Here is a 12,190-nt window from a genome sequence, read left to right on the forward strand (position 1 = left end):
GTCCATACTGTTGCAAACAATCAATATAGCGGAACGCACTATACCGCAACCCAGTCAAATAGCTTCATATCTCAATTACAGCAAGTCGCGCCACCACACTTGGCACCCGCTTTCAATGAGCCAGCGCGGGTACAAGAGTTTATGAGCAATTGGTTTGCAGTGATGCAAGGGCAAAAAGCTAAGCAAAGTCTTGAGTTAGCTCCTACAACAGAAAATTTTGTGCCGCACATCGCCAATCATCCCTTCACAGTTGCACCGGTGTTGCCTCTAACACTCGGAAGTTATGATGGGTTATCAGATCCGGATGACTTTTTACAAAAATTTGAAGGAACTGCAAGAACACACAGTTGGGGTGATGCAGTAGCATGTCATATGCTACCAATTGTGTTGCAAGGAGTGGCAAGGGAATGGTTCAATAATTTGCCAGCCCAAAGCATTACAAGTTTTGCGGATTTGCGCTCAAGATTTTTATTGAACTTTCACAATTTGCGCGCACGCAAAAGAACATATGTCGAATGTCATGACATTAAGCAGAAATCGAAAGAGAGCTTGGGAGAAATAATAGACAGATATACCAAAGAGGTGGCTAAGATACAAGACTTGCCAGAAAGCCAGAAGGTGTCCGACTTTATTCATTGTATTGATACTGACAGACACCTGTCTTTATGGCAACGGTTACGAAGAAGAGTGCCCGAAACCTTCGAGGAAGCCGTAAAGAAACGCATGATTACATGCGGGCACAAGAAGATATCAAGCAGAATTGCGGAAATACCTCTTCAAACATGGACATCGATGATGATTATTATCGAGTGCAGGGAAGAGGTTCGGAGTCTGGTAAACGTTATGGTGGTAATGGCCAACCTAGGAGTGGTACCTATCATAATGATAAAGTATCGCAAGTTCAACAACAATAAAAGGGGCGGAAGCCAGAGGTTCAAAAGCAGCCACACTGAAAATGTTGCGTTAATAAAATCCTCACAAAAACACCAAAAGAAATATTGGCTACAGAGGCAGTGTGCAAAAGCTTCGAACCCCTAGTACCTTTGTCGAAGTATGAAAACAGAGACAAAAGCAAATTTTGTGATTTTCACGATGATTACGGTCATGAGACCAATGAATGTCGGCACTTAATTGAAAGAGTGGTTGCTGAACTCAAAAAAGGAAGATTGCAACACTTGAAGAAAACGCAAGAGCACAAGCCGACATGCCAAAGGGAGAAAAGGAATATACGTGGCAAAAGAAGAATGAGGGAAAGGAAATGGATAAAACCATAAACATGGTAACCAGCGGACGGATAAATCAGAGGCGCAAGTTAGAGGTATCTGAGGAATGGGAAAATACTCCCATCACATTCTCGTCCATAGCACAGGAACCCTCAGATGCGCTCATTACGATTAAAGGACGTGTCAAAAGTTGCGAGTACATCATCAAGCGATTGCATGTAGATACCGGTTGCGGTGTTGATATAATGTACGAACACTGTTTCCGCTTGCTGCCGGGGGCTGTGCGAGCCAAGTTAGTGGCTCCTAACACTGCGTTATCAGGATTTTCTGGAGAGTCCGCATGGCCAATCGGGATCATCGAATTAGAGCTGGAGCTGGTGGACGATGATAATAAGGAATTAGTGAGAAGCACGACAGTAGAATTTGCCGTCGTAAGGTGTAACGACCCGGATTTTTCCGATCGTTTTATACTTATGAGATTAATATTTACATAAAATAAACCTTACCAACATGATAAGCAATCCAAACTGATGAGACTTATGTTTTTGAAAAGAGTTTCACACAACGTTTGACCGTCCAATTTGACCGATGATATCACGAACTATATAACACACGATAATTATACGATTATGTATATGTACATATCTATACATATTTAACATGATTTAAGGATGGTTTAACATTTCATTGTGAACTAACAACAATGAGTTATAAGTATACTTTGAGACCACTAACTTAAGTTTTCAAAACGATAACTATATGTAACATTCTTTAACATATATACTTACAATATATAATGTGTTGGTGATCTATGTCACCAATATGATTTAAGTGTAATGGGATTAATTTGTAACCAAAATAATCTTGATAAATATCGAACAAGTTTGGGGAAGTGTGGAGTGCACACTTGTTTGAACTTATCTTGATTATGACGGGGGTTCGGGGGCAGCGCCCCCGATAAGCGGGGTCCAAGGGGTGACAACCCCTGGCGGGGTCTAAGGGGCAGAGCCCCTGGCTGGGGTCGAGCTGCCAGGTCAGCTTGGAATTTTTTTTTTGGGCTAACATTGCTTTATTAAAAATGTCTTAAAATTTTATTTTGGCCCGGTTTAACCCAAAAATAAAAGCCCAGTTTTGAGCCTCTTTTACAGTTATAAACCCGTCCATATTTGAATTCTCGTTCCGATTCCTCAAAATTTCTACAAGTATATCTAGGGTATATGTAACCGTATCATACCCAGCTTCTATATATATTTACTATTGGTATATACCAACAATAAACTTCAATGATCAGCCACTAGACATGATGTTACATGTGGGAACCAGCCATTTAACCTCATGTGTGACTTTTGTGCAAGAAAACAAACTAAATCTCCTATATATCCATCCCATAATCATGCTATTTTGAACACACACACACATACAATTTCATTTCCAATTTTCTTTCAAGTTAATTCACTCCCTAATCTCTCTTCATTTACCTACTCAAGAACGTATCAATATAGTCATCCGATTTCAAGGAGATTACTTCCAATCTTTCAATCCCACTCCACCACTCTTTTGATTCCAAGATTTTTCTTACCTTTTCCAGTAGCTTTGTCCAAGTAACTTGAGGTAGTAACCTTATTCATAACCTTATTTGATTCATATTTATATAGCTATCTTATTTTGTGTTATAAAATTTTAACAACAAGAACATAGTTTGAGTGATTTCAAACTTGTTCGCAAACTGAATAGATCCTTCTAATTTGATTTTTAAAAACACTTCAAGACCTGTAATATATCATATTATGACAAAATCGGATTAATCATATCTTGGCTAATTAACATAATATTTAATATATATTTACTTATGATTTGATTTTATATATTTCAGGACCACCTGTAAACAACACGAGAAGATTAATCATAAGACCTCATAATTGTACACAACACGTCATTTGACAACACGGTACTTTATGTACGCAACACATCATTTGACAACATGGTACCATGGGTCAAGATTAATTCTGATCAATACAAATACGATGGGGTCTTTATTTATTTTATTTAAGCAACTAATTGTGGACCACTAACATCGGACTGCTAACTACGGACTAAGAAAATATTAAAAGTATTAAAAGTATATATATATATATATATATATATATATATATATATATATATATATATATATATATATGTATGTAACGATTACTTGAAAAGAAAATATGTTGATATATTATATATATGGTTAGGTTCGTGATATCTATCGGAGACCAAGTCGAGTTAAATACCTTCAAGACAAAAGTGAGTATATAGTCCCACTTTTAAACTCTAAATATTTCGGGATGAGAATACATGCATTTTATGATTTACGTTATGGACACAAGTGATTAAAAATATATATTCTACGTTGAGTTGTACCACTGGCATACTTCCCTGTAACTTGGTAACTACTATTTACATGAGGTATTGTAAACGCGAATCCTGTTGATAGATCTATCGGGCCTGACAACCCCAACCGGACTGGACGACCAGTATTCAACGGTTGCACAGTACTTCATTTTGGTGACTACACTTGGTACGGTGTAGTAAGATTTCATAATAAAGGGAATATGCGACGTTGATTAAATGTTAAGTATGGTTATCAAGTGATCAACAACTTAGAATATTTTTATTAAAACGTTTATATATGAAATCTTGTGGTCTATATTCATAACGCTGCCGGCATTAAACCTATATCTCACCAACTTTATGTTGACGTTTTAAGCATGTTTATTCTCAGGTGATAACTAAAAGCTTCCGCTGCAACATGTTGAATTTAAGCAAGATCTTGAATATGCATATTTGTGTCAAAAATAAAACTGCATATCGGAGGATTTGTAATGTAAAATATGTTGGAGGTCGTATTGTTATTATCACATGTAAAGTTTGTAAGTCTAAGATTATCGCTAAACGATAATCATTATTAAGTTGTTTAAACCTTGTATTTGTAATAAAAGCTATGGTTTGTATTGTAAAAACGAATGCAGTTTTTGAAAAATGTCGCATATAGAGGTCAATACCTCGCGATGAAATCATATGTTATTGTATTCGTCCTTATGGTTAAGGTCGGGTTATGACATAAGGTCTTACTCAAAATATAATGCGCTTTTAGGGCGCACGACTTTGCAAAAATTAGCAGCTATCCCATCCACAGTACATGGCCTTATCAAGTTCCCAACACCATTGGGAATCGCAACAATAAGGTCAGAAAAGCAAGATGCAAGCGTTGCGGCCGTGGAACATGCAGAGCAGCAGCCGAGTGAGGCAGAGCAACTTAGAAGCTGCATGATCATCGCAAACCCGCGGCATCCAGAACAAAAAATTAAAATTGGCGGGGGATTGTCTGATGAGACAAAGTTTAAGCTTCGTAATATATTAGCTTCTAATACGGACGTCTTTTCGTGGAAAGAAGCGGACATGACTGGCGTACCAAGGGAAATTGCTGAGCACAAGCTTAACGCAAATCCTAGCCTGACACCAGTGCGGCAAAAGAAACGCGACATGGTTCCTGAAAGAAGCGAATGGTTGAAAGCAGAAGTTGACAAGTTGGTCAAAGCGAACATTTTGCGAGAAGTAAGGTACCAAACATGGGTAGCAAATCCAGTGTTGGTAAAAAAGCCCGATGGGTCATGGCGCATGTGTGTTGACTTCACGGACATTAATAAAGCTTGCCCCAAGGACAATTATCCTCTACCAGAAATAGACTGGAAAGTTAAATCGTTAGATGGCTTCCGATACAAATGTTTTTTGGATGCGTACAAAGGATATCATCAAATACAGATGGCAGCGGACGACGAGGATAAGACTGCTTTCCACACAAGTCAGGGCATATACTGCTATACAAAGATGCCATTGGTTTAAATAATGCTGGAGCAACATACCAACGGGTAATAGACAAAGATTTTAAAGGTCAGATTGGGAGAAATTTGGAAGCATACGTTGATGACCTAGTTATAAAAAGCACAACAGAACAAGGTCTGTTAGAGGACATATTAGAAACGTTCGCATCATTAAGAAAGATTAATATGAAGCTCAACCCATCGAAGTGCAGCTTCGGAGAGGAAGAAGGAAAGTTTCTTGGTCATATAATAACTGAGCGCGGGATACGTGCAAACCCAAAGAAAATAGAGGCAATCGAGAATATGCCGTCACCAAGAAATAAAAAAAAACTACAAAGTTTAACGGGTAAGTTGGCGGCATTAACGAGATTCCTATCAAAATCTGCAGAGCGATCACTCCCCTTTTTCGGGACATTGAAGAATTGCCTGAAGAAAATGGATTTCAAATGGACAGAAGAAGCAGAAGTGGCGTTTCAAGAAATGAAAAAATTTCCGAAAGAGCTGCCAACAATGACTGCGCCGATTGCTGGAGAAACATTAATACTGTACTTAGCGGCATCGAAAGAAGCAATAAGTTCAGTGATGATAGCGGACAGAGGACAGGTACGCACTATAAAAATTAAATATAACTAATTTTCAATCAATAGGCATTTAAAATTATATAATTATGCTGTGCGAACAGGTACAAATGCCTGTGTATTTTGTTAGCAAAGCTTTGACAGGGAGCGAATTAAAATATCCTGCAATCGAAAAACTGGTTTATGCACTCGTGCATACGGCTAGACGCTTGCGGAGATATTTCCAAGCGCACCCAATAAGGGTCCTAACAGATCAGCCGATAAAGCAGGTATGACAAACAACTATTTGTTGTCAATAAATACAAAATTGCTTGATAAGTTCTAGCAAATTTATATTCGCTGATACTTGTTGAGCGGGTGCTATATAAACCAGAAAATTCTGATCGCATGGCCAAATGGGCTATTGAATTGGGAGAGCATGAAATAAGTTTCTCACCATGAAGTGCGGTAAAAGGACAAGTCCTAGCAGATTATCTGGCTGAAACAGCCGGAGATATCGAAGTCTCGCATGAATCAAAAGAAATACCACCTCCGCCCGAACAGCTGTGGGAAATGCACACATATGGGGCTTGTGGTCCAGAAGGCGCAGGGGCAGGAATAGTCTTAAAAAGTCCAGAAGGGGAAGAGTATACCTTCGCACTGCTATTCAGCTTCCCTGTCACAAATAATGAAGCTGAATATGAAGCATTGTTATCAGGGATGCGGGTAGCAAAATATCTGGAGGTTAAAGAACTCTCAGTATATGTTGATTCGTAGTTGGTTGCAAACCAATTTAACGGAATATTCGAAGCACATGATGAATCGATGCAAAAATACTTAAAGCTTGTGCAAGTGTGACGACCCGGAGATTTCCGACCAAATTTTAACTTGATCTTTATATGGTCTTGACACGATAAGCAAAGTCTGTAATATTGAGTCTCAAAATGTTTGAACTATTTTTCATGAATTCATAAGACTTTCGACTGTTCCCGATGATTCACGAACCATTGCTTGTAAATATGTGGATATATGTGTATATATAAATATGTGTATAATATATATAATAACTTGAACATTAATAAACTATTATATACACTTAGTGTTATAAATAAATATGTAAAATAAAATACATTGTAATAAAAACTATTATATATATATATATATATATATATATATATATATATATATATATAATATATGAATATTACTTGTATATATATATATATATATATATATATATATATATTGTTATATTTAATTTAATTATTTAATATAAATTTATTTGCGTAGTAAATTTTGTTATTTAAAACTGTTTATATATATACATAGTGTATATTAAATATAATTAATTTTGAGCTTAAATTGTAAATGTCTGTAACTTTTGGTTGACATTTAACTATTTTTAAAATAGGTCTAATATGTATATATGAAGTTTTAAAATAAAAGTTGGTCCATAATTTGATTAAAAAGATAATAGTTTTGATAAATATTTTTTTTACCTTTTCAATCTAAGTTTTTATACTCCGTACATAATAATTGGAACAGAAAATAAATAATTATCGAACCTTTTTGATCAGGTTTCAAACAGTTAATGAGTGAAATAATTAAATATATTTAATTTAAAAATTTGGTATTATTCTGAGAACTTTTATCCGCCACTGATTATCAACAGAGCGAGATAATATTTGAAATAAATATGTCGACAGATACAAACAGGAAGGAGGCGGCTAATAAGTCTTCATTCTTTATATTAATAAATATTATTAATTACTATTAGTGTTGTCTTATTGTAATTATGTTATCAATTGATTGAAACAGCCAAGATTTGAATAAAGTTAATAATCGAGTTACTGTGGATGTTTTAAGTGGCTTCACATAATATATATATATATATATATATATATATATATATATATATATATATATATATATATTCATACATATCATATATCACATATATACAGTCATATGTATCAAATGGACAACCATTTCTTTCTTCCTTTCGACAATCTCAAGCAACCCTCACATTGATTCCTCATACTACTCGTGAACCTCCTCCCTCCACCATCAACACCCTCTCTCACCAACCACTACCACCGTTGAAATGTCCCGTTCTTATTGATTAAAAACGTTCCATATTAATTGATTTCGTTGCGAGGTTTTGACCTCTATATGAGACGTTTTTCAAAGACTGCATTCATTTTTAAAACAAACCATAACCTTTATTTCATAAATAAAGGTTTAAAAAGCTTTACGTAGATTATCAAATAATGATAATCTAAAATATCCTGTTTACACACGACCATTACATAATGGTTTACAATACAAATATGTTACATCGAAATCAGTTTATTGAATGCAGTTTTTACACAATATCATACAAACATGGACTCCAAATCTTGTCCTTATTTTAGTATGCAACAGCGGAAGCTCTTAGTATTCACCTGAGAATAAACATGCTTTAAACGTCAACAAAAATGTTGGTGAGTTATAGGTTTAACCTATATATATATATCAAATCGTAAAAATAGACCACAAGATTTCATATTTCAATACACATCCCATACATAGAGATAAAAATTATTCATATGGTGAACACCTGGTAACCGACATTAACAAGATGCATATATAAGAATATCCCCATCATTCCGGGACACCCTTCGGATATGATATAAGTTTCGAAGTACTAAAGCATCCGGTACTTTGGATGGGGTTTGTTAGGCCCAATAGATCTATCTTTAGAGTTCGCATCAACTAGGGTGTCTGTTCCCTAATTCTTAGATTACCAGACTTAATAAAAAGGGCATATTCGATTAGATAATCCAACCATAGAATGTAGTTTCGATTACTTGTGTCTATTTCGTAAAGCATTTATAAAAACAGCGCATGTATTCTCAGTCCCAAAAATATATATTGCAAAAGCATTTAAAAAGGGATTAATGAAACTCACGCATATAATTATTGTAAAACAGTTAATAAAGCATTTGCATGTATTCTCAGTCCCAAAAATGTAAAGAGTAAAAGGGAATCAAATGAAACTCACATATAGAGTGTATATGGTTGTTCCAAAATATATATAGATGTGTCGACATGATAGGTCGAAACATTGTATACGTGTCTATGGTATCTCAAGATTACATAATATACAATACAAGTTGATTAAGTTATGGTTGGAATAGATTTGTTACCAATTTTCACGTAGCTAAAATGAGAAAAATTATCCAATCTTGTTTTACCCATAACTTCTTCATTTTAAATCCGTTTTGAGTGAATCAAATTGCTATGGTTTCATATTGAACTCTATTTTATGAATCTAAATAGAAAAAGTATAGGTTTATAGTCGGAAAAATAAGTTACAAGTCGTTTTTGTAAAGGTAGTCATTTCAGTCGAAAGAACGACGTCTAGATGACCATTTTAGAAAACATACTTCCACTTTGAGTTTAACCATAATTTTTAGATATAGTTTCATGTTCATAATAAAAATCATTTTCTCAGAATAACAACTTTTAAATCAAAGTTTATCATAGTTTTTAATTAACTAACCCAAAACTGCCCGCGGTGTTACTACGACGGCGTAAATCCGGTTTTACGGTGTTTTTCGTGTTTTCAGGTTTTAAATCATTAAGTTAGCATATCATATAGATATAGAACATGTGTTTAGTTGATTTTAAAAGTCAATTTAGAAGGATTAACTTTTATTTGCGAACAAGTTTAGAATTAACTAAACTATGTTCTAGTGATTACAAGTTTAAATCTTCGAATAAGATAGCTTTATATGTATGAATCGAATGATGTTATGAACATCATTACTACCTCAAGTTCCTTGGATAAACCTACTTTAAATGAGAAAAATAGATCTAGCTTCAAAGGATCCTTGGATGGCTTGAAAGTTCTTGAAGCAGAATCATGACACGAAAATAATTTCAAGTAAGATTTCCACTCGAAATAAGATTGCTATAGTTATAGAAATTGAATTAAAGTTTGAATATGATTATTACCTTGTATTAGAAAGATAACCTACTGTAAGTAACAAAGGTTTCTTGATCTTGGATGATTACTTGGAATGGATTTAGAAAACTTGGAAGTAAACTTGCAATCTTGAAAGTATTCTTGATTTTATGAAACTAGAACTTTTGGAATTTATGAAGAACACTTAGAACTTGAAGACAGAACTTGAGAGAGATCAATTAGATGAAGAAAATTGAAGAATGAAAGTGTTTGTAGGTGTTTTTGGTCGTTGGTGTATGGATTAGATATAAAGGATATGTAATTTTATTTTCATGTAAATAAGTCATGAATGATTACTCATATTTTTGAAATTTTATGAGATATTTCATGCTAGTTGCCAAATGATGGTTCCCACATGTGTTAGGTGACTCACATGGGCTGCTAAGAGCTGATCATTGGAGTGTATATACCAATAGTACATACATCTAAAAGTTGTGTATTGTACGAGTACGAATACGGGTGCATACGAGTAGAATTTTTGATGAAACTGAACGAGGATGTAATTGTAAGCATTTTTGTTAAGTAGAAGTATTTTGATAAGTGTCTTGGAGTCTTTCAAAAGTGTATGAATACATATTAAAACACTACATGTATATACATTTTAACTGAGTCGTTAATTCATCGTTAGTCGTTACATGTAAATGTTGTTTTGAAACCTTTAGGTTAACGATCTTGTTGAGTGTTGTTAACCCATTGTTTATTATAACAAATGAGATGTTAAATTGTTATATTATCATGATATTATGATATATAATATATCTTAGTATGATATATATACAGTTAAATGTCGTTACAACGATAATCGTTACATATATGTCTCGTTTCGAAATCATTAAGTTAGTAGTCTTATTTTTACATATGTATTTCATTGTTAATACACTTAATAATATATTTACTTATCATTTAACATAATTAACCAAGTGTATCAATATCTTAATATGATTCATATGTACCTAGTAAGACGTTGTTATAACGATAATCGTTATATATATCATTTTCGAGTTTCTTAAATTAATAGTCTCATTTTTATGTATATAACTCATTGTTAAAATACCTAATGAGATACATACTTATAATAAATTCATGTTAACTATATATATAACCGTATATATGTCATCGTATAGTTTTTACAAGTTTTAACGTTCGTGAATCACCGGTCAACTTGGGTGGTCAATTGTGTCTTAACAAGTTTGATTGCTTAACATGTTGGAAACACTTAATCATGTAAATAAAAATTTCATTTAATATATATATAAACATGGAAAAGTTCGGGTCACTACAGTACCTACCCGTTAAATAAATTTCGTCCCGAAATTTTAAGCAGTTGGAGGTGTTGACGTATCTTCTGGAAATAAATGCGGGTATTTCTTCTTCATCTGATCTTCACGCTCCCAGGTGAAATCGGGTCCTCTACGAGCATTCCATCGAACCTTAACAATCGGTATCTTGTTTTGTTTAAGTCTCTTAACCTCACGATCCATTATTTCGACGGGTTCTTCAATGAATTGAAGTTTTTCATTGATTTGGATTTCGTCCAACGGAATAGTGAGATCTTCTTTAGCAAATCATTTCCTCAAATTTGAGACGTGGAAAGTGTTATGTACAGCCGCGAGTTGTTGAGGTAGCTCCAGTTGGTAAGCTACTGGTCCGACACGATCTATAATCTTGAATGGTCCAATGTACCTTGGATTTAGTTTTCCCCGTTTAACAAATTGAACAACGCCTTTCCAAGGTGAAACCTTAAGCATGACCATTTCTCCAATTTCAAACTCTATATCTTTTCTTTTACTGTCCGCGTAGCTCTTTTGTCGACTCTGGGCGGTTTTCAATCTTTGTTGAATTTGGATGATTTTCTCGATAGTTTCTTGTATTATCTCCGAACCCGTAATCTGTCTATCCCCCACTTCACTCCAACAAATCAGAGACCTGCACTTTCTACCATAAAGTGCTTCAAACGGCGCCATCTCAATGCTTGAATGGTAGCTGTTGTTGTAGGAAAATTCTGCTAACGGTAGATGTCGATCCCAACTGTTTCCGAAATCAATAACACAAGCTCGTAGCATGTCTTCAAGCCTTTGTATCGTCCTTTCGCTCTGCCCATCAGTTGTGGATGATAGGCAGTACTCATGTCTAGACGAGTTCCCAATGCTTGCTGTAATGTCTGCCAGAATCTTGAAATAAATCTGCCATCCCTATCAGAGATAATAGAGATTGGTATTCCATGTCTGGAGACGACTTCCTTCAAATACAGTCGTGCTAACTTCTCCATCTTGTCATCTTCTCTTATTGGCAGGAAGTGTGCTGACTTGGTGAGACGATCAACTATTACCCAAATAGTATCATAACCACTTGCAGTCCTTGGCAATTTAGTAATGAAATCCATGGTAATGTTTTCCCATTTCCATTCCGGGATTTCAGGTTGTTGTAGTAGACCTGATGGTTTCTGATGTTCAGCTTTGACCTTAGAACACATCAAACATTCTCCTACATATTTAGAAATATCGGCTTTCATACCTGGCCACCAAAAATGTTTCTTAA

At 34.8% G+C, this 12,190-nt stretch overlaps 1 protein-coding gene across 1 annotated transcript; it reads left to right on the forward strand.

Annotated features, from left to right (window-relative positions):
- Window positions 1-1,204: 1,204 nt before the first annotated feature.
- LOC139849706 (uncharacterized) lies at window positions 1,205-5,108 on the forward strand. The gene is made up of 2 exons (XM_071839338.1): window positions 1,205-1,659; window positions 4,313-5,108. Exons 1-2 carry the CDS (start codon window positions 1,205-1,207, stop codon window positions 5,106-5,108), a joined length of 1,251 nt encoding a protein of 416 aa, XP_071695439.1.
- Window positions 5,109-12,190: the final 7,082 nt, after the last annotated feature.

The sequence above is a fragment of the Rutidosis leptorrhynchoides genome, chromosome 5, assembly GCF_046630445.1.
Source record: "Rutidosis leptorrhynchoides isolate AG116_Rl617_1_P2 chromosome 5, CSIRO_AGI_Rlap_v1, whole genome shotgun sequence".
NCBI classification, from domain to species: domain Eukaryota; kingdom Viridiplantae; phylum Streptophyta; class Magnoliopsida; order Asterales; family Asteraceae; genus Rutidosis; species Rutidosis leptorrhynchoides.